The sequence below is a fragment of the Balaenoptera physalus genome (assembly GCF_965194825.1).
Source record: "Balaenoptera physalus genome assembly, chromosome: 7".
Classification (NCBI taxonomy): domain Eukaryota; kingdom Metazoa; phylum Chordata; class Mammalia; order Artiodactyla; family Balaenopteridae; genus Balaenoptera; species Balaenoptera physalus.
The window spans coordinates 36,444,651-36,468,465 of NC_138886.1; the positions used below are offsets into that span (position 1 = coordinate 36,444,651).

General features: G+C 45.5%; 2 protein-coding genes across 7 annotated transcripts in view; both read right to left on the bottom strand.

The window, feature by feature from the left end:
* CCIN (calicin) overlaps window positions 1–23,815 on the bottom strand; it is a 399,321-nt gene that overhangs the window by 359,100 nt on the left and 16,406 nt on the right. The gene's annotated exons all lie outside the window — the stretch shown is intronic.
* Window positions 1,231–20,554, bottom strand: CLTA (clathrin light chain A). 6 transcript variants are annotated; one of them, XR_014265520.1, is made up of 8 exons: window positions 20,231–20,554; window positions 13,326–13,363; window positions 11,108–11,225; window positions 6,970–7,081; window positions 3,878–3,931; window positions 2,649–2,684; window positions 1,983–2,130; window positions 1,550–1,686 (listed from the first exon to the last, which is right to left on the bottom strand). XR_014265520.1 is itself a non-coding variant. In XM_082468799.1 (7 exons), exons 1-7 carry the CDS (start codon window positions 20,430–20,432, stop codon window positions 1,515–1,517), a joined length of 732 nt encoding a protein of 243 aa, XP_082324925.1. In that variant the 5' UTR covers window positions 20,433–20,551; the 3' UTR covers window positions 1,231–1,514. The 6 variants fall into 6 exon arrangements, 3 of the variants coding, with proteins under 3 accessions (XP_082324925.1, XP_082324926.1, XP_082324927.1); XM_082468799.1 differs by lacking the exon at window positions 1,983–2,130 and having other exon boundaries at window positions 1,231–1,686; window positions 20,231–20,551; XR_014265521.1 differs by lacking the exon at window positions 3,878–3,931 and having other exon boundaries at window positions 20,231–20,553.

Below are 23,815 nucleotides of genomic sequence, written 5' to 3' on the forward strand. Positions count from 1 at the left end.
CAGAGGAAAGGAAAGGCATTACGGAGGTGGCCTTTCAGCTACTTCTTAAACCAGATTTCAACATTTTCAAGGGCATTAGCAAGGCCCAGAAGCAACTAATGGTTGGTGAACAACAGCAAGTGATTGCTTGATTACAAGTGGAGGTGGCTAAAGGGGAGGAATAGCAAAGAGGCCAGAAATGTGGGCCAGATCAAGGAATGCCCAACTAAGAAGCTTGGAGAGGGGAAAGTAGGCAGAAAAGTAAATGTTCCTCTCCCTTCCAGACATAATTACCATAGGAGAGATGGTGGACTTTCCTTCTTGGCAATGGCGAGACCTAACCCAGCTCCACCTCCTGAGTGTGGCATTACAGGTGTTTACATCAATCTCCAACTTGGACTAGTATCAGGTAACCATTAGTAGCAGATTTCTGAAATATGGCTTTATCAGTCACTCGAGCCATCACCTAAAATGTGACAGGTTCTGAGAGCAAATAATGAATGTGTTGATGCTTGAATGGAACGGTCTCCTACAGGCACCTATTGTGTGGATCAGTGTGGTCCAGAACATTCCGTGATGACGTAAATGTTCTATAATCTGTCCTGTGCAATCCGAATGCTACCTAACTACATGTGGCCACAGAGCATATGAAATGGATCTAGGGGCTAGAATTGTATTATTTTTAATTCTGATTGATTTAAATAGCCACCTGTGGCTACTGTACTGGCCAGCAAGGTCTAGATGAAGGACTTGACAATAGAAATATTAGAAAAGTGCTAAGGATGGCACAGATCCAAATGTGTGCTACAGGGATTCAGAGTTAACGGGGCCAGCCACATTCATGCCATCCTGACTCAGGTTTACTGGCTGAATCCAAAGGAGTAAGGGTCTCCACTAGCTTTATTTCCCAGAGAGACCCCTGCTGAAATAAATATACTATCCAAGATCCTACAGTAAGGGACAGTGACAAACAAGAGCCACCTGGGAGAAAATGTCTAGGGTGGTGTGGGGATTCAAAGCTCTACCTTTGGTGGGCAATGAGGGGTTAACTTTTAGCCAAGGAACTCCCTTTTCAAATGGAAACTTCCACAGACTCCTACTATAGACAATAGAAACTCAGTGCTATTTTAGTTCAAGGCAGGGGTTGGCACACAGTGGCTGTGCCTCAGCCCTAGAAAGGATAAAAGGAAATTCCTCACCAACCTCACTCCCAACTGCAGCACATCTTGTGGTCAATAATGAAGCTTCATGTTTGTTTATTGTCTGAAACAGAAATTTATTCTCAGAATAATGCACAAAAGCATAGGTTGAGGCTGCCATTGGGAGCCTTCCCTCCCTTCCTCCGCCGCCTCCCCTCCTCTTTGAATGCCAGGGACAACACAGTTGAAGGAAACATGCAATCACAAACAATGATCAACTCTAAAGACAAAAGGTTTGGTCCAAAAGAACTCAACATAATTAATCCAATTACCGTGAAGAGCTTCACTGAGTAGGATTAAGATATTGCAGATGTAGTGTTTCCACAGGGTGGCTCTTCAGTGCACCAGGGGGGCCTGCTTGAGGGAGATGAGGACAGAACGCATGCGGGAGACATCTTTGGCCTGCTTGCTGGACTTGGGGTTAAAGTCACACAGCCGGGCCACCCGCTCCCACTCAGTGCCTGGGGACGACTCTTCAATGTCATTTACAAAGGCTTCTTCTGCTGCCCTGGAAGCAACAACAAAAGATGTTGGTTTAATGTAGAATCCCTGTTAGCGACCTGGCAGCTGCCCTGTTATGGAAGCAACTGCCTCTTTATGCCTGACTTAATGGCATTGTGGTTTTCCAAAGAATAACAGCCCCTGGCCCAGGTCAGACTCGGGAGCAGACACATGGTCAGCTTTCCTAGGCACAGGGTGCCCGGACTGCTGTGTAAAATGTTGGAATACAGGTGTTTGGTTCAGGGCTCACTCTCTCTGTTCATACAGAGAATTTAAAAAGCCAGTCCTTAGCCAGCTACTCACCGCCTTCATTAGCAAGGGCAAAGCAGCAGGCTGGCCAAGAACTTGAACAGCAGTTTATGTTGGGCTGTACTGAGTTTCAAGTAAATTTAGAGACCTCCAAAGAAGCCCACAGGTCACTGCACAGTAGCCTCTGGATTTATTCCTAAGGCTGGAGAGAAATAGGGCAGATCAAAAGGAATTCAAGACAAAGCTCCCATGCTAGCAGGCACTAGAGACTAAAGCCATTCTGGAAGGGGTTTGTTACAACATTCTCCAGTTCAGCCAAAAGTTTGCCATTTTCCCTCCAGCCGGGTACCATGGGCTTCTCAGGGCACTCTGGCAGGGGTGGGCGCCCAATGGCTGAGAGCCAATCAGTGTGAATTGCTTTTTGGTAGGATGCTGCTCCAACATTTTTTCACACCAAGGTCAGCCCATCCCCAGTTGGGAACTAACTTGTAGGAGCTACAGCCTAAAAGGACAATGCTAAGAGGAGGGAAGACACACTACTTCATCTACTCCCAACAGGCATCACGGGCAAAGCGAAAGCAATGGAGATGACTGGTCTGTGGGGACAGAGGGGTAGCACTCTCACAGGGATGGCTGTGGCAAACACCGCTGAAGCCCAGAGCCACTACAACACTGCGACTTCATGGCACACACAGGGGCAGTGAGAAAGGTTTACTTAACTGTTCTAGGCTGTAGCAAGGATGGTTTATGTTTGTGCTTAAAGGTGAAGAGAAGAAAAGAAACAAGAAAAACTTTAGGTCAGATACAGAAAATGAGAATGAGCTCAATGCAGATGGTCAGTAAGCTAGACATGCCCTTGCCACTCTGTACTCTTGGGGACGTGCAGCTGGCTTTGTTGGGTCACCCTGCTGCCCAGCAAACCCAGACTTGACTTTTCCAGTCTCCATTTTCTACTCCAGAGAGAATGTGCAAAAAGTAAATCCAACACCACCTGTAAGTCCAGCATTTCACAAGTCTCATTGCAAATGCACCCACGGGCCCAGGAAACCCAGCTCTATCTCCTAACGGGATGAAGGGCTCAAGGTCACGCGCCCTAAGAGGCTCTACAGACCTCAGCCTGTTGTCTACTCTTCCCACAAGTTCCTCACTTCCTTCATTCCACCCTCATTTCCCTTACATCAAAAGGCTAGTCCTAATTTTCGAGGAGGAAACAAGCGATTCAGCAATACTGCTTTGATAACAGGAATCCTTAAACCAAAACAAAACAACACTTTTCCAGAGAAGTTGCAGTTTTCTTTAGGAGGAAAAGCCACAGTGGCCTGTATCAGACAGCTCTGGCTATCTCAACCTCAGAGCTGGGGGTCTCTTTATGCCAGAGTGGGGGACAGGGCATCAGAAGCTGGCCACGAAACAACAATTTCTGGTATGAGACCACAGAGAAACAATTACGGACCCCACAGGAGACTGCCCCCTCTGCTGACTCTTCTGCCCTAACCTCACATTCTTCAAAGGAACCCAGTCCAGTGTAGAAAATGCTGCCGGCACTGGCTCCTAACCCAGGGCTTCTTCCCCCTCCCCAGGTGGGGACACTCCCCCTTCCCACCTGGGGCAGGGAGGCAGCAGTGGCAGCAGCAACAAGAGGTCAGCGCCCTCCCCAGTCCCAAAGCCTTCCCAGACGAGATCACGAATGACTCACGTTTTGAAAGTGAGTTAGCTTCCTTCCCTCCAAACCCCAAAATGAAAAATGGCAACCAGAGTTGCAGGGAGTCGTGGTTCTGTGAGACAATCAATGGAACATTCCCCCAGCTTATCAACTCTTAGGCAGCCCCCACAGTGCCAGTTGGAAATAATTTTAAAAGCAAAGCAACTTGTGACATAAAAGGAGCATTAACTATAAACAAAAAGTAGGAACAATCAAGACAAGAAAAGGAATTAGTTTTGCAACATACACATAACCAATCACGTCAGCGAAGGGTTGTTTGTAGAAAGCTTCATCTGCCACCCTAGACAGCAAGAGGTCCAAAAGGCAGGCAAGCAGGCAGGAAAAAAGAGAGAACATTGAGAAGCAGAAACATCTCAAATCCACAATAGAGGCACGACTGTGCTCTGGGGAGCTGCTCCCAAGGCTCCATCCTAACCGAGCGAGGCTTCCAGCACCGGACACTCCAGCAGGTGAGGCTTCCTACTGGCCCTCCCCGTGGGATTCTCCAGAGCGCTGCCGGCTTCATCCCCAGGCGTTACCCCAGCAACGACGAGCAGTTCCTAGGTACCCACTTATGGGCTGAGCCCTCTGACAGACATTGTGTCCATTCCATCCTCAACCCCAAACAACCTAGGACGCTGAGTGTTCTCCCCGCACTTTACAGATGACGTGATAGGGAAGGGAGGCCTCGAGAAGAAGCAACCTGTTTGGCAGCAAGTAGCAACAGGGGTGGCAGAACTCACAACCAAGGCAGCCTGGCTCTTTTCACTGTAAGTTACTGCTGCTCCCCAGCTGGTGTGCGCTCGGGAAGCCACGCCTCCTTCCTGCCAGCCTCAGTAAACACCACTGGGCACAAACGCTGCCAGACGCCAGGAACGCTAGGGCCCAAAGCCAGCTTAATCTTGGATTATCCGACTACTGCTTCCCCACACTGACTAGCTGGGACCAACTGCCAGTATCCTGGGAACATAGATGGTCATTTCAAAATGCCCACCTTTGAAAAAAGAGGAGCTGGAGGCAAGCAGTGAGAAGACCAGCAGACAAGGGTCCTGGCTCTGGCGTACTGTGTGTCCCTGAACACAACCGTCAGTGCGCTCAGTCCCTGCCAGCCTCGACTGCTTTGACAACGTACAGCCCAGAGGCCAGAACTTCATCCCCCCCTTCACTCTCACACGGGGATGGACCAAAATGGCAACTCTGGGACAAGAAGGAAAGGGGGGCAAGCTGGGTGGACAAGTTCACAAAGCAGGGGACAGGCTGAATCCCTGGGCCCAGCCAGCCCCCCTCATCCAGCATGGGTGGGCAGGGAACCTCCCTCAATGAGCCTTACCCTCTCCTTTGTCCAGTGGGTTTGGGGCACAGGAGTGGGAGGGACCTTTTAAGGACAGTCATGCCTGGTCATTAACCTAAGCTCCCATATTTATTTGCAGGGAAATTCTAGTAATTTTATTTTTAAACTCACACATACCCTTGCTTCTCTCCCATTTTGGTTTATACATAGGAGGTGTTTTGTGGAAATTTAAAGAAAGCAAAAAGAACAGCCTGATTGTAACTCCAAATAAGTCAGCAGGAAAACAGAGTAGTTTGTGGGCACAATGAGTGGGAGGGAAAGGAAAGGCAGGCCAGCTTGTAAACCCATAATCCTTTTAGTTTACACAAAGGGCTAAACCTAGTCAATTTCAACTTGTGCTTGCCTCTACTGGGAGAGAATAAAGGTTTAATGACTCCTGTTCAAAGCATTACTAAGACAACAAAAGCTTGCTGTCAGGCTTTTGCTCCTTTGCAGCTAGCCCGAGAGGAAGGAGCTGTTGGTGACAGGACAGCACAGCCCCGTCGAGGCTACAGCCCCAGAACAAAAGGGAAACCACACACAACAACTCAGCTGGCCCTTCCACCTATTGAGAGGGGCCTGAAGGCAGCAGCCCTCATCAAGGCAGGAAGGGGCTCCACACATGGAGGCTCAGCCTGGTGTCACCAAGTACTTCAGAGCAGATGCACGGCCTGAGGCAAATCTGAACTTGCATCTGGGGGACATCATCCTGAATGAGCACAGGATAAAGGAGCCTGGACTTGTCAGCACTTCAAACTGACCACAATCTCACAGCAGAAGCCCCAGGCTAACGCTACTACCCTCAGCAACACAAGCCCGACCCGAGGGCAGCCCCACCACACTTGTCATAAAACTTCAAATGGAACCTGACAGGCACGCATGCCCCACAGGAAGGTGGCCGGGACAGAGGCTCGAGCCTGGCACCCGGGGCAGTGACAGAACCAAGAACGGGCAACGGGAGACAGGTAGTTGAAGGCTGCTGCACAAACAGTCCACCTGCCCTGCCGTAGCTGCCCCACGACGGCAGAAACTATCCGGCAAAGAGGTCAGCTCCCTCTCTTCTGGCAGATTTCCACTTAAGAGCTGCCAAAGACAAGGGTACTTAAACCCACTCCTGCCTCTGAGAACAAGGACCCAAGGCTCTTTACCATGAAAATTACAAATAGCCCCAGGCCGAGTCTAACCTATCTTTTACACTGAAGTGGGTGGAGCGACTATGAAGTGAAAGCCAGTTCAGAGTCTCCAGTCTGGCAGGGGAAGCAAGCCCACCGGCCTGCGCCCAGGCAAGCAGTGCTGCCCCCATCTCTCTTTCTGAGCTGCTTTCAAGTGGACTCCGAGCACGGAGCATTTAAAGACCACAGCTGCTGGTCGGTGGTGAAGGAGAATGACACCCTTTACTCCCTACAACTACTTAACCTTCAGTAAGTGAGTAAATTCTGAAAAGAGCATTTTTAAAAAGTCAACTCATGATTTTCTTAGACACAGATAATAAGCACCCAGAGAACCCTTAATTCTGAAGTCACTGTGTTGGAAAATCTTGGCCACCTAATGACGAAACACACATCCCTGCTACTGGACCCTTTGGGGAGCAGCCCTCAGAGGTAGGGGATGCGACATGACTGAGTCTATAATCACCTCCAAAGTACTGAGATCCTGGAATAGTCATGAAAGTGGCCTTTCATTCCAGGGTTACATTTTTACATGTGCACTTGATCCCGTGAGATGACACTTCCTTCTGCAGAATCATACCATTACAGGCAGTGCATACTAACCAAACTCTCAGATGCAGAGCTAGACTCACTACAACTAGTGTGGCGAAAAAACAGGCTGAATTACTCTCACAAGATCCAAGAGACTTGTAACCCTTATGTTTCAAAAGTATATTTTTGAAAACCTGCAAAGACATTTCACACTAAAAGACGTGGCAGCTGAAAACCTACACTGGCTGGTGGAAACAGACCTGGTTTTGTCTTGACAAACGAGCTGTTCTAGAAGCAGTGCAGACTGACCTGTTATTCACTTTCGTCTTCTGTAGCTGCTCGTCCTGCCTCGCATACCACTCATCCAGCTCCTTTATTGCTTTTTCTTTCCACTCTGCTTCCTGCTTCCGAGAATTGGCATCTTTGAAGGGAAGGAAAAGAAAGACAATACAAATGAGGCGAAATGCAAATGGAAGTCCGCTTCACCGTGTATTTGGGCTTATTAATCTCATGCTGTGTGCGGGCGCATGTGTGTGTTGGAGGGAGAACAGTCGGGAGGAAAGATAAAATTCTCTTTTCCCTGATTGTATGTCCAGCTCTCGAGCTCAGCAATTCTATTCAAAGTGTTTCACCACCATTTATCCCAGTCCACCTACACGTTAGTGGATCACTAGTTTGGGGGTTTTTTTGAGGTGGGGGAGAGGTGGAAATACTGACTTTTAATTTTAAAAAAGGCTTTTGGGACACCAACTGGGGAAAAAGCAATTACAGGTGATTCTTTAATGATGCTGCCAGTTCAGGGTGGACTATTCACATTAGATAATCTTTATAAAATCTCCTCACAAACTATATTCCACACAGGTTGGACAATTAATGGTAGATGCACATCTATGAAGCAGGGAGCTATGAGAAAAATTATCAGAGGTAGAGATGATTCCAGAACCAGGAAACAGTAGGGTATAGATGGAATTGAGGGGAGCACAAAATATCTACTCCTGCTTAGGCCACAGAGCGAGTTTGTGGCAGAGCTAGGGCAGAACTAAAGGAGAAACGCCAATGCAGAGAACTGTGGGGGGAGAGGTGAGGGTCGTCATTAACAGCTATCCAAAAGGTTCTAGGTGAGAGAGAAAATGCACACCTAGCAGGTGTGCCAGACTGGATTCTCACCCACGAAGTTTCTCAGGACTAAATACGAGTTTCCCTAAGATACTGAGCTAAAGAAACATGTCAGTAAATTACCGTAGAGAGAAGGAAATACAGGTCATACTTTTGCCACAGTTGACACCGGCAGTCACGCTAATACCTAAACGTTAAGCACATTCTTAAGGATGTCCTCTCTGGAAGGTGTTTTACAGACATCTCATTTAATCTTTACAACAATCCCAAGAAGGTAAACTAGTCCCATATTCAGCAGTGAGAAAAGCTACAGCTCGGCAAGTTTGAGTAACGTTCCCAAAGGTTATAATAAGTGGCAGAGCCAAGATTCACACCCAGGTCTGACTCTAGAGCTCACACATTCTTACTTCACTGTGCTGCCTCCAAAGAGAGGGATGAGGGACGGAAAGGGAGGCAGGCCCAGCAACAGTCACAGATGTGACCAGCAGATGGGCATCAGTGATCCAGATCAGAGTCTGGACAGTGCAGAGCCAGAGCCCAACCTGTAATGAGTGTCCTTGAGGAGCAATGTACAAAGCAATCAACTTCTTGAAGGGAAGAAAGTAAGCATTCAGGGGCAATTTTAGGGCCTTTGCAAGAAAGGTCTTGTAGTAACAACCTGCAGAAGACTTTTTAACTACTAGAAATAACCTAGTAGCAGCTAGAAACTCCCCCAAAGTTTCAGATTATAAAGAACTTTTTACCCTGTTACCTAACTTATCAGAAGGTGACCTATTGGCTCAGGAGGAGAATTATTTCGCTCAAATTTTCCACTGACTCAAGTATACACAGTAAACTTGTGATGTGTGTCTGTCCATGGCATTAAGTGTATGTGGAATGGAGGGTGCTGCGATGCAGGGAGAGATGCCGTGGGCCGACGGTGCCCTGTGGACAAGAAACTGAAAAAACTTTAAAGAATAAGGTCTCCTTTTCAAGAGTTGTGAAATTACTTCCAAAGAATTACTTTTTGATTGGAGAGTATTTTCTTTCTGTATAGTCTAATGATCATTTTACTGCATAAAATAGTTCCTTTAAATCGTCTTCTTGCTTTTATAAATTTATGAAGTGACACTGGCAACAAGAATTTAGAATTCTTAAATGCTTAGCTTGATGGAACAAAGATCCAAGCTGTAATACAGCATCTCTGAATCTGGGAGGGAGAAGGGAGAGGAGAGGGTGAAAAATCCTCTTAGAGAGCAGGGTACACTGACAGCTGTCTTCTCTGGCCATACGCATTACTGTTCACAGAAAATTATTGGAAAACGTAGCACACAGCTAAGCTTAAAACCATGGACATTGCTTCTCTATTTTTAGCATCTTGCACTTTCTCACAGTTCTTGCAAGGGAAAAAGGTGAACCTGCAGAAACACCTAATTCATGGACCAGTTTAATTCGATTCTACTGGAATACGAGGCCAAATGTTTGACTTCCCTCAGGAAGGCAACATGAGTTAAGAAAACAGCACTTCATGGAATATTCCCAAAGAGCCCAATTTGATAATTGAAAAAGAAAATGAAATTTTTCCAGACACCAAAGTGTATGCTTCTGCATGGAGAAGACAACTTTGCTAAACTTTGGGGAAAGAGAAAAGATAAAGCTGGGTTCTGCATCATGAAAAAGACTCTAATAGTACTAATACCTGCTAAGTCTTGCCTCAAAGTCTACTCAGAAGAGATGCTCAAAAAAGAACAAGCAAGGACCAAGGCTGTTTGCACCATGAAGACCTATCTTCATCTTTCTAAAGCTGCACTATCCAGTACAGTGGCTACTAGCCTCATGTGGCTATTTAAATTTATTAAAATTAAATTTAAAACTCAGTTCCTCAGTCATAATAGCCACATGCAGTTAGTGGCTACCATACAGAACAGCACAGATATAGAACATTTCCGTCATCAAAGAAACTACTATCGGATACTGCTGTAAAGGTTAAACATAAGTGTGCCCTCTGTTCTGAAAGCCACAGAAACTGGGCTGGAGAGACACTAATTGGCTGTATTATCTGGGTCAATTCCTTTCCTATTTCTAGGTGTCCTTCCTATTTTTACACCATCTGAGTCATGTTTTCACTAGTTCAGCGATTCCCAAGAAGGAATAATAATATGCTGACACTGTGGTAACATAGAAGCATGTTGCTATTTCTAGATGTACAATAAAATATTTAGGTACGATGTATGTGGTGGTGTCTATATCTTAAAGTGGATCAGAAAAAAAAATTATGTGTATATTCACAATACACATATAAATGTATGCACATGTGAGTGTATAAAACATACACATACATGCCTCATTTATACAAAGACAACCCAATATGGCAAAATGTTCATTACTGAATCTGGAGGAAGGGGCACACATGTTTGTTTTACTCTATTCTGTGTCTGAAATTTTAATAAAAAATTGAGAAAAGAATACCCTGTGGATAACACCCACCCCCCGCCTCTGCCACACCTTTCCAACCCACATGTACAGATACCAAGTCTCTCCTGATCTTGACCAACAGCTGACACTCCATGGAGAAGGCGCTTCAGCAAAGGCCAGGCTGGCTGGCACTGATTCTCGGGCTCGGCCTGCCCCTCGAGATGGCGTGCACTAAATGCAATGCAGCTGAAGGGATGGGTGTGGATTCTGAAGCAGAGCAGACTTAAGCTGAAACTCTGACTCTACCACTTCTGGCCGTGGTGATTCAAAAACTTACTCTTCCTATGATCCTCACCCATAAAAAGTAAAAACTTACAGGGATATTAGGGTAAGAAAACCAAATCGTACATATTACCTAACATCCTTCACATTTTCCTCTCAAGCATTACTTTAAATTCAGCCTTCAAATGGTAAATGGACTGTGCAGTCCCTCACATGGATATAACACCTTCAGGTTCATAAAGCACTCTCATAAATACCATCTCAGACTACCCTTGGGGCTGATAACACTGATCTTACTTCACAGATGAAGAAACAGGCTCTGTAAGGTTTGAGCAACCAAGTGCCCACAGCTGGTAGTTACAGCTGGGCCTGGAGCCCAGTCTTTCACTCCAAGTCCAAGGCTCTTTCCACAGCACCACTCTGCCCTTCCTGAGAGGAGATGCACTGTGGCTCTCCGGGCTGCCCGAATCCCCACACAGCGGCCTGTGATTAAGCATCTCCATGTGGTGGCCTTGTGACCTTGTTGGGAAAGATACCTTCCCCGAAACTGTACAAGGACATTATGGCTAATTCATGTTAAAAAGGGATAAAAGTAGAGTCAAAGTCAACTATTCCACTGAAAACAGACACCCAAAGACAGAAAGGGATTCCTTACCAAGGGCTTCCAAGCGTTCCGTTTGCTCTTCTCTCCATTTACGGATACTTTCAGGCTCTGACTGCAATCGATCCACTTGTGAAATAGCTGCATAACTGTCTGTTGGCCCATTACTCTCCTTAACACAAAACACAGTTGTGCTCTATCAGTACCAAAACCTCCTCCCAGAAACGCGCTTCACCCAAGTTAGAACCGCTGGTTATGTGCAACACTGATGGCTGTGGTAAATGTAAAGGATTACCTTCCAAGCAACACCACCACCTTACGTGCCAATAGGGAGCTTTCAACATTATGCACTCAATCCTTGCAATCCACAAGGGAGCCTGAGTAGTTCTTATCCTGTTAATAAATGGGACATGAGTGGGAGATAGGAAAGCTGGGGAAGTGAGTAATGGACTTACTAGGAAACAGTGTGATCAGTTTTAGTTTCCTTACTTGACACAGAGATTGTGGTATCTTCAAAGTAACAAAGGTAAATACACAGCAAGGCATAGGCCTAGAACCTGACACTTCTGAATGTTATTATACAATACAGGGAAAAGTACACTTAATACCACCTAATCAAAATATAGTGAATTCTAGGAAAAAGAGAGTCCGAAAGAAAATGTATAGTTACTACAGTCACACCAAAGAAAATAAAAAGGGAGGCCAATGTGAGTCACAGCGTATGGGGAGGGGAGGGAGACACACAGGTTCTTTACAGTGTTTAAGATTTGGGAGCTAATAAATTGATAAAGATTCAAATAGAATCTAATCTTTATAGAATTATTTCACCTACTGAACTAGGGAATATTACCAGCTTAACTTAACCAGACTATAAACAAAGATGTAAAGAAAATTATTTACAGTAGTATTTATTAGTAACTAACTTGTTAGCACTTTCCATGTTTCAGCCACATAAAAGCTTTATCTCCCAAACACCTTGCAAGTCAAATTTTTATTCCCCTGTCAACAGTCAGGGGATTAAACTGAGGCACAGAGAAATGACATGTCCAAATTCACAGCTAGTAAGGGATAAAGCCAGGACTGAACCCCATTCCATCTCACTCTAAAGACCAAGCTCTAAACCAGGGATTGGAAACTATAGCCAGGCTCGGCCACCTGTTTTTGTAATTAAATTTTACTGGAACAGAGCTGTGCCCATTCATTTACATACTGTCTACAGACGCTTTCATGTTACAGCAACAGAATAGGCTGACAGAGACCTTATGACCCACAAAGCTTAAAATGTTTACTATCTGGTCCTTTACAGCAAAAGTTAGTCCACCTTTGGCTTAAACCAATTAGACTAATCTCATCCTTCCTGACAGTTAACTGGTTGAAGGGTGGGCAGAAACCCAGGCAGAAGCAAAGCACCACGCTATTTCCCCAGGCTACAGTGATTACTTCCATCTGGTCAAGAGGGAAACATAGGACTTTTGTTGAGTGGTTGGGAGAAACCTCCAAGTTGTTCTAGATAGTATGACATGCACATGTGAGACCTCAAAGTGCTGTAGCCATTCTGCCACTGTGAAAGAGTATAAAACCGCACACTTAGCCGGCAGAACCAGAGTCCTAGAGGAACTGAGTCGGAATCCAGGTCCGAGGACCCCTAGCCTATCTCAGAGTTCTTTCAATTATATGAGCTAGTGAATTCTATTTAAGCCAATGCAAGTTGGGCTGGTGACCAAAAACTCAGTGATACAGAGGGAAAATAATGGTAGCCATCACAAATACCAGCCACCCCCAACCCTCAAGACAATCTAAAAGCTAAAAGGTTCCAATGCTGGCCCCACCACATACTACCTTTGTTACTTTTAGACTCCTGGTTTAACCTCTGTGTGCCTCAGTTTATTCATCTGTAAATGCGAATAACAATAGTTCAGGTCCCTCAGATTGTGAGAATTAAAGAAAATTCAGTATAAACAGTGCTTGACACTACATGGCACAGTGTTTAAATTAGCCGCCACTGCCACTGCCACCAGCACTGCCATCATCATGAAGGGTCATTTCTTGAGAATAAAGTTGGTAACACTAGGGCCAGGTCAATCACATTTTAAAAGACTACTCTATCAATGCCACCTCTCTTCAAATCCTTCCACTTTGGCAGGTAACATACCAGTTACTAATACATCCAGGGAAGTCAAAGGAGTGGGGTCCTTTCCAGGTCAGTCAATTCAAATCACAGGAAAGGAAGACTCTCAACACTATCATGCAACATAATCAGAGTACTCTGTACCTGGTAGTATTCGCCATTCATGATTCCATCAACAGCATCTGCAAGACATAAGATTTCAATCTGTCAATCAGGGCTGGTCATATGCTGGGCCAAAGGGTTATAGAGTATGACACAGTGCTGTAAGTACTCTAAGTTACTAAATACTATCCCTGTGCTAGGTACCAGATAGAAGAATGGACAACTTTCTATTTAATGAAATCAAGATGTGCGTACACAAATGACTTCACCAAAACGTGGACAAATCTGTCCAAAAGCTTTTGATAATTGTCTTCTGGCTTAGAGATAACACTTAGAAGCCCGGCAGAAGTGCCTCACAGAGCAACAGTTTATGAAAGTTCTAGAGAAGGCAAAGGATAAGGGTGGCCCGGAATCCTTCACAGCGAGCAGAGATATGCAGCTTCATATTTAAACCAAGGTGCTTTCTTGGGGGTCAGGACTCTCCATCCTTTGGCTAGAATAGGTTTGGCACCTGAGGGTCTACAGTTGAGACTTCTTGCTAATTCCTCTAGTCTACTTGGAATTAGTCCAGAACAGTAAGATTTGGGCATACCAAATTAAATTAGTGTTTTCAAGGATGCAAGTTACAAAAACTCAGATTGTATACAATCTGATCTTATTGGCACAATTAATTGTTCATGAGCTAAATGAGAAAGTCCATCTCAGAAATATGAAAAATGTCTAAGTTAAGACCCAGAGATTATCAATCCATACAGTACAAAATGGTGGTCCACAGGCTGAACATATTTTATTTAAAATACAAAGCACTATATCAGGAAATTTAACAAAATCAGGATTCCCAGTGTGTGTGTGGGGGTGTGCAGACAGAAGATCTGGCAATACTGGGCCTGCATTCCTTAAATGAAGGCAGCCTTTACGTGCAGCATGCTCTGGACAATTTGCCAGTCCCCACTAGCCTCATTTTTTTTTTTTTTTAACCCCTTCTGTGTGTCACTAATTCAGTTACCTGATTGGCCCAATAAGCATGTGTTTCTAACCCATGCCCTGACCCAACAGCCGTCACTGAGACAGCCTGTCCCAGGCCGCACACCAGCCCTTTGGAGTGGCTGCTCTGCCTCCCCTTGAAAGCTTCAATACAGGCACCACAAAAATGCAGCGTCCACCTACATATTCTATGTATTCTCTATCTGTTGGTTGACCCGTATTTACTGCCTACTATGTAGGACTTCTAGTATTTTGTCCAATTGTTTTCAAACTATGATGACCATGTTATTGCATGGGATGGGAGAGGGAAGAGGAGAAAAGAGATGAACCTAAAAGATACAAGAACCCAAGTAGTAAAAGGAATGCAGAGCAGCTAGTGTGGGCCACCATCACAAGGCCCTCAGAAACATCAGAAGTTTTCCTAGAAGCCAGAGGCAAGGTGCTCTCAGCCACATTCTTTCCTTTGAACACGCAAAGATTTCATCAAACCACTCCTCCAGTTTTCTTGGTTCCTAACTAATTAAACCCAACTTGAACCGCCTATTTTCCAAATCAGCCTCATTCTCTTGCTTCTCCCAATTACCCTCCTCTTAGCTTTGGGAGTACTGAAAACTTTCATTTCCCCAGCATGTCTCCCTGATACCAAAACATTGTTTTAAAAAAAAGGAAAATGGAGAGAAAAGAAAATACCACATAATTTCATTACTCAGTCTATTGGTTCCTATTTTTTTACTTTATCTAATGCATATACATAAAATTTCTTCCAGCAAAACAACTCCTGTAACAAATGCTTTTTAGTAATACATTCATCTCTATCATTAAATTCTCAACTTTTTTAGTAAGAAAACACCTACTACTTACTGCTTCCAATGTGCCAGGCACAATGTTAAACACTTTCTATACATTAAGTTTAATCCTCACAACATCTGTACGTATCAGCACTTCACAAACGACCTTAAAATACATGTAGGGTTGGTTCCTTGAGAGGTAAGTAAGGTGTTCTTGAAGGGGCAGATAACTAATGACAGTATTTTCACTCTTAAATTTATTTTTTATGTTTAAGATATATAAGAAAAACATTAAATGCATGTATCATGAGATAATCAGCATTTAAAAAGTGGTGCAATACCTGGGTAAGCAAGAAGTCAGAGGAAGGATCATCTGATAACCTGAGGCATGAAGACAAACCACAGGATCTAAGCACTTACCAACCCACCACAGCTCTGATCCATGTTTCACTTGCTGGTTATTTATCAATCATTTCAACATATTTCTCGTACTTTTCTTAATTTCCTTACTTGTTTTACTCCTATGCTTTATTTATGAAAGTACAAAAATGAGTTTCTTGTAGTTTTTGTCAGTGGCTTTTTTCTACTTTAAGCTGTTTCTGTGTCACCTATCCCTATCATTTTTAAAGTATTCTATCAAGTTTTGGAAATGTAAATTTAGCAAAAAACTAATAAAAGTATTTGCAGGGGGCATATTCAATCCTTCCTCAGCAATAAATTTCTTGACATAGAACTGATGGATCACAGAATATATATTCTAAAGACCTCTAAACACCAGCCATTTGCCCCGTTTGGTCCACCATTTGTATTTCCACCATCACCACGAGTGCCCCATTTTTCAGACCTTCATTGATACTAGAGACTGAGTTTTAGCGTGTTTTAAAATTTTTGCTAATCTGATTATCAGGAAAAAAACCCTTAAGGTGACTTTGTTGTGCCAATCTTCTGTGAGGTAATCACCTGACATTTGATTTTCTTCTTTACTGAACTGCCTGAGTTTTGCCCATTTTTCTGCTATCTTTTGATCTCTGAGTATTCTTTCTGTATTATTTGTTTTCTCACATTGCAAATATTTTCCCCATTATCTTTTTGTATGGTTTACAATAGTTAATGCCTAGAACTACTTAACTTGTATGAGACACTATCAGTTTTTTTTTCCTTTATGATTTCTCTGTCTGCATTTATGATGAAGGCCTTTCCTACTCTAAGATAAATATTCACTTTTCTTCTGGTACTTAAAAAAAAAAAAAAAAAGCCTCTCTTTAATCCACCTGGAATTTTTTTTTTTTTTTGAGTAAAATTTAAAAAGTGAGATACAGGACACGGGTTCAAGCCCTGGTCCAGGAAGATCCCACATGCTGCAGAGCAACTAACCCCATGCACCACAACTACTGAGCCTGCGCTCTAGAGCCCGAGAGCCACAACTGCTGAAGTCCACGCGCCTAGAGCCCGTGCTCTACAACAAGAGAAGCCACCACGATGAGAAGCCCGCGCACCATAACAAAGAGTAGCCCCTGCTCTCCACAACTAGACAAAGCTCATGCGCAGCAACGAAGACCCAACGCAGCCATAAATAAGTAAGTAAATACTATTAAAAAAAGTGAGATAATTTTACATCTTCGGGCCTACAATGGCTAGTCTGGCCAGGCCTACGTTCTGGTTAATATATTACAACTAACACACCAACTATCCAGTTAATATTTATTTCAACCCAGGGCCACTGTCAGTAGGAGAGACCTTGGTCACTACTCCAGACACAACATCAGAAGCAATTCTCATCCCATAGCTCTTTCTAAGTCCATGTTGCCTGTCCTTTAGGTATGAAGACTCAACCAGACTCACTGGCAAGTGCTTTGAGCTTTTATTAGTTACTGTACTACTGTACTGACATTCAACTGCCTCAAATCAAAGGATCATCTGTTGCTACAGAAACATGCAGAAGGCAGGCCACCCAGGGCCTTGATTTATTAGGACAACTAAGCTAACCAACTTAATGCTCCAGAAGGAAACTTTCTAGAGCATCTCTAGAACTCCAGACAGAAACAAGGGGCAGAATAAGTTTCCAGAGATGAAAGACTCTTTATCCCAAACTCACCTTCAACTTCCCATGTTCCCCAAGCAATGGAAGTCAAGCAGACCTGGGTCTGAATTCCTGTGGAATCATGAATTAGCTTGCCACTTTAGGAACACTGCTTAACTTCCACAACCATCAGTTCTCACCTGAAACAGGATGACACTACCACTCTGCCTGCAGAGTTACTGCATGGATCTGAAAGTACACAGAGAACCCGGGACACAGCAAATGTGCAGTATCACTAAGTATCATGCATGCAATTTCCCCGAACTTCCCTCCACCACTGCTACCAAGAAAATTACTCTCCACCTCCAGAAAGCTTTCCTTTATGTACCCCTCTTCCTTCGATGAGTGCCTCACTGCCATACTCTCTCAGTAGCTCCTTAATCGCCTCTCTTATCCTCCTCCATCCTCAGCCCTCACGATTGAGGGCTTTTCCTCGGCTCTAGACTCGGGCTGCCTCTTTCCTGACCATTTGTTCTTACTCAGTATCCCCGAGCCACTTCACTCAGCTGGTTACCTCCCACCTCTAAGCTAATGTTCTTCTCCGGATGTCCTAACAACTGAGGGCGTCATCCAAGGCTCAGGCCTAGCCCCTCCTCCATGGGAGTTTTCCCCAAGGCTGGGGGAGTTTAGGTATGTTCCTCTCTCCTCAATCTCTGTTAGTGCCTCCTGCCTATATATCTCTGTACGGTAACACATCAGATACAGAGCTCCCTCCTAAAATCTGTGTCTTCAGTACACCCCAAAGCCTACAGGCTTTGTAACACCTTTCTCACCTCACTCCCAAGGAATAATAGGCAGGGACTGTGTGTAGTCATAACATACCAGCTTCTGTGTGTAAGCACTTTACAGGTGCTCTCCAATATAATCCTAGCAATCCTGTGTGGTGTGTATCCGCACCTTTTACAGAGAAGAAAACTGAGGCAGGGCAGTGGCAGCGATGGTTATGTAAGTTGTCTGAGACCACAAAGCTAAACTCACATTCAAGCAGTCTAGGACAGCACAGAATCTTAAACCCTAGAGAGAGAGAAGAAAAGAGAAAAAGAAAGGAGATAAAGTGTCCAACTAGTGCTCTAATCCTCAAAGGAAGTGCTGACCACTGCACTATTACCAACCTCAACTACACTGTCAGAGATCTGGCTTTAAGTCACTAAATGCTTAGTTCACTAAGAAAGTCCTTCCCTAGGAACTAAGTCAGCAATCATCCCTTCCTTCCCTTTGCTGAAAGCTTGATGCACAAGGGATCTGTGTGTCCAGCTCTATTCTTTCCCTTTTACCCCTCCCATCAACAAGATCTGCTGGTTCTATACAGGACCCCTGTACCCGACATTTTTGCACATTCCTTTTTATCTACTGTGTGCCAGACACCCTGCTAGGCACCAGGGATACAACAGTGAGCAAGAGTCAACACCGTCCTTCAATCAGGACAGTCTTCTATGAGTCCTGATACCCCCAACTGTCCTCCCCAGGGCAGCCACAACTGCCTTTCAGAAATGACAATCTCTTATCCCACGCCACCCCTGCTTAAACAACTGCAACAGACTATGGCACAGTCTAAGGTGGGGGGACTTGGCGCTCAGCTATTATTAACTTGCCCTTTTTTCTTAAGCAAGTCGTTTCTCTGCAGGACTCAGTTTTCTCCTTCTATTCAATGAGGGAGATAAACGAAGGATCTAAAAATATTACGATTCTCAGGCAAATGTTGAAGACCTCCCGACAATAACAAAGAAACCCTAATCACCTAAAGCCAAATTCATTTTCCAGCCACAGCCTAGTTCAGCCCAACCTGCTTGCTATAAATTGCATTTTCAGGTATACTACCCATTCTCCTGTAAATTCTTATTGGGGAACTGATTTGCTCAGGAGGCAGCATGATGTAGTATAAAAATTCAGGCTGCAAACTAGCAGTCTCCCCACCCCCACTCCCCAAACAGGTTCTGCTTGGCTGAAGACTGAGATTTCAGAGTCTGAACGGTTTTACGAAGACCACTCACTACTCTAGTGCACCAAAGCCGCAGTCTCCAATACTCCTTATTACTCACAGCCCGCATGTTTCTCTCATTTATGTTACCTGCCTGGCCCCGTAAGGTCTGAGTTTAGGGTAGCATAAACACCCCTATCTGTCCCACCTGTACCTTATTCTCCCTTAGTTGGAACGTTTTTTAAAGAAATGAAAAGCCGCCTCCCGTTTCTTCTAGCTCATTTCCTACTTCCCTATACGATTAAAAAGGTCTCTTCGACTCATCCTTTCCTCCTACCGCCACAATTCGAAGCACTGCACACAGGTAAGGCATTCAGAAGTCAGACTGGCAGCCTGCCACGTGCTCGCTTTCTCTTGTTTGCTGGAGCTTGGCTGGGGAAAGGCCACACTACTTTTTCCCTTCACCTCCTGTAAGACCGACCCAGGCTAATCTCAGGTTCTGCTTAGGCAACACTGCCTACCAAAGCTGTTCCCAGAGGAAGGAGAGCTCCGTTAGTCCTAGCCGTGATACGTTCCACAAGCGGTAAAACTCTTGCCCTCTTTGGCCAGAGTTTCTCCAGGGCTAGACCGTCTTTCTCGCGTTCCCTATTCACTCCTCCTTTCCTCCCCCTCACCCAACATTCTGTACACCTTAAGTGCTGAAATACTGAACTGCATTGCCATTTTCGTTTCTGTCTCGAAAACGATACCACGATTCTTTTTTTTTTTTTTTTCCCGGCCTTCCTTCCTACTAACTGGTCTGTGTTAGGCTCAGACTGGCCTGTAAGTCTGGCCAAAGTGCGCCAATGCGGTTGTGCCTCTGAGGCCAGGCTCAAGGCACAGCAAGTGCTCAATGAAAGATCCCTGCATTGAACGGGCTTCTTCGGGATCCTCAGCTTGTCATCCTATTTTCTTGACTTTATCCCCCGCCCGTGCCCGGGAGCGCTCAAACACACTCACAGAACGGACCAGACTTGCCGAGCCTGCGTTTCTGCATGACTGAGCCGGGGTCGCGTTTCCTTTCTGCATTCCTCCTTAACCTCCCGCTCAGCGAGGTGCAAGAGTTACACAGAGCTCTCAGACCCGCTCCGGGCCGTTTCCGTACAAGTGCTCCCGCCCCGAACGCGCCCACACTCACCCGGACCCCCCGGCGGCTCGCCGTGCGGCTGGGGCCCGGGGGCGCCGCCGTCCAGGATAGCGAAGGCCTCGTCGTTCTCGATGCCCGCAATCTCGCTCTCCTGCTGCGCCAAAAAGGCCGCGGCAGGGTCCTCTTCGCCGGCCACTCCGTTCCCCAGCGCGGGACCGCTAGCGTGGGCGCCGAACGGATCTAACTCAGCCATGGCGGGCAGTTCAACAGCACGGACACCGACGCTTAGAGACACACCAGCCGACTCCGCGCCCGGCAGCGGCCGCTGTGGTGGCGACTGATATCAAGCGGGAGGAGGGAGAAGACGGAAGCGGAAACCCTGCCCCAATATCCGGTCGGTCTAGGCGGTGTTGGAGAGCCGAAAAGGTAATAACCAATCAGAGGACAGAAGTGGTTCAAGAGCTAACCAATCAGCCGGAGGAGGGTTGGGCCCCCGAGTGAGCCTCGTGACTCGGGAAGCACCTGCGTGGAGGGTGCTGAGCCCGGCCGGCTCCCGGCAGGCGGAAGTGGTGCGTGACTTAAAGCAGCTTTGCCTGACCCGCCTTTGGGGCTGGACAGACCCGGGACCGCCACCTCACAGAGGACTCTCGTGCTGAACCGGGAAGTGAGGTGAAGTTAGGGCGGCGATGATTGGCCGATTGCAGAAGAGTCAAGCCACTTAGGCTTTCTGAATCTCAGTTTCCTCAGTTGTAAAATGGGAACAAGAATCCTGCACTATGTCCCTCCCAGGATTACTGGGAAAACTGACTCCTTTTACAGCTGTGTACTGGCTTTCTAAAAAAATTTTTATTTGTTAACCCATTGACCCAGTCTGGGTTGTTTTCTCCCCTAGAGCCGCCTGACTTAAATGTAATCAATTCAAATCCACTCTGACGTTTCTCCCCTATAGTATTGTTATAAAAAGGCGAATATATCCCCTTATACAAAGCCCTTTTGCAGCCAGTACTCTTTTCAGAGCTAGACAGAAGTTTCTAGGACTGAAAAATTCCTTAAGGATCATCGGGTTCGTAGGGAAGCTGAGGCCCCCATGAGGGGTCAGTGCCACAGGGAGTCAGTGGCCAAGAGGAAACCCAGGTCTCCTGGGCAATCCCAAATGGTACTAGCCACAACATCTTATATGTGCACACCCTTCCCACCTAAGGACAGCAGGAACTTGCTTAGAAAACAGTGCTGTCAGTATTTCTTTTAAATCAGGGACATGTTAATAACATGGCTAGTTAATTTTGTCTACACCCTAGGGAGGATAATCCAGTGATTCCAGTTTCTCGTGCTCATATTGAGGAGGGGCTTATCCACTGGCCAAAAGAAGGACCTTTCTCCTTCACCACCACTACCCTAAAAAGTCGAAAACAGAAACAAACCAAAAGAACCAGCCAGAGGTCAAAGTTGCCTCCAGAAATAGTCAGCAAGGGACAAGAAAGTGGTTCCTAAAAATATACGCTAATCTTTGTTGACACAAAAGGGTAATTGCTTCCTTAAAGCATGTATTTACCTTTAAAGTCGTTTAAAGTATGAAGTGTAGGAAAGTTTTGAAGAAAATCATTTAACAAATTTAAAATTTTAGGGCCTGCACCTGACTCAGTTTCCCCCCTCTCTTTTTGTTTTAATGCTCATCCCTAACATAAATGGGCTCATCCCTAACAGAAACTGGCAACAATGCATGAAGTAGTTTCACATTCCTCTTCTCTTTGAAACAATATATCCTGCCCCTGTTAGGAGGATAAGGGACAGGGACTACCCTGAGAGGGCCCAAGGAAGACAACTTTTGGTTGCTCACAGCAGTAGTAGCTGAGGGACAGACAGCATTCTCTCGGGGGCAAGTGCGTAACTCTGGGGAAGCTGTCCTGAGAGTCACTTGCTAGAGGGGGCACCACCTCTCATTATGCAAAATCAGCAAGTGTTTATTCACTCAAAATTGAGGAAATCAGCTGCGGTGTTTAGGGATGACTTCACGGGGGAGGTGGCTTGGAGTTCAGTTATGATATTTGGGTAAGGTTTAGAAGAGTTACTCCTGGCGGCCTAATGTTACAGTTGTGCAAGGTTTCATAGCTTGGCATGTTTGGGGGACAGAGAGTAAATCAGTTTGGCTGGGCCTGAAGGGGTTAAGTAGAGGAACAATTGAAGGTAAATCTGGAGACATATGCTGGGGTCTTGAATGCAGTCCATGCTAAGGAGGCTTATTAGCAATAGGAAATTATGGAAGGTTCCAGAAAAAGGAATGCTTTGATCAAAGTGCTGCTTAGGTGGTTAATCTGATCCCTGTGTGCAGGATGGATGGGAACAGAGGCTGTGGGAAAGAAGTTGAGGAATGGCATGATGAAGGTCTGGGCAGGGCAGTGATGTGGAGTTGGATGATCCAGGGAGCACTGATGGGAAGTCCCTACCTACCACAAGATGTAGGGACTGGGAGAGTTGCAGGGGGAAAGGATGAGATCATAAATCATACCTGAACTCACCAAAGCCACTAATTTATGCTCTCTGGGGGAGTTCCAGTAATTGCCAGGAGACAGAGAAGAAGATTTAGGTGATATCCAGAAGGTAGTTAGAAGTATACACAAGGAGGGGAGCTCCTGGCCTGGAGTGGGAGAGATGGGGAGAGGGAAGTACTGGGTGACACAGCTGGGAAGAACCCTTGGTTCTAGGGAGAGGCAGAGATTGGACTGTGCAGGATCTTTCCTCAGCACTCTGCCAGAGCCGGACCAAGGGCCACACAGTGACGTCTGATGGGTCTTGGTTGAGGGGTTAAGACTCAGACCCCACTCTCTAAAGCCAAAAAGTATCTGATCCAGAAGAAGGGTGGTAAGAAATGCATACAAATTACTCTAAGATAGGTGCAGATGGTGATATGGTAGGGGTGTGGAGAGGGCAGTGGTGAGCAAGCAAAGAACTGAAAGGATGGAAGGGAGGCGAGTCACATTTGGTTGAGAAGTCCTAGAAAAGTTTCATATGGGAGATAAGTGCAGTGTCTATCTCTCCCACTAGACCTTTAGGTGAGGGCAGGGGCCATGTATGCCTTACTTATCTTTGTATTCTTAGGGTCTAGCATTATACCTGGCACATAGCAGGTGTTCAATAAATATTTGTTGCTGGAATGGAGTGGCATTTGAGATGGATCTCAAAGGAGAAGGGTTGTGAGATATATATGAGGGAGAGGAAGAAAGGCAGGCTGTGCTCTGGGAAGTGATTTGGCTACGTGATGGAAGATCAGGAAAGTAAATGGATGCAGCTGAAGAAAGTGTGTTGGAGTCAAATCATGGAGGACTTGAGAGCCCAGGTGAGGATTATTACTAAATTTGAAGAAGCTGTGGGGAGCCTTTGATGGACATTACCTGGCCAATGACTTGGTCAGAACCCTGTTCTGGAAGAATCTTCTGGCAGCTCAGGCAGTTAGCATGGCAGAGGGTTCTGAAAGCAGGGAGGACAGTTAGGAAAGACTGCTGCAGTGGTTCAGGAGGGAGATGCAGGGGGCCAAGTATGATATTCTAGGAAACAGAGCAGTGGGCTCAGGTGGAAGGAAAATAATGGAGGTAATATACATAATACTATGTATTATACAATACTTGGTAAGTAATAGCA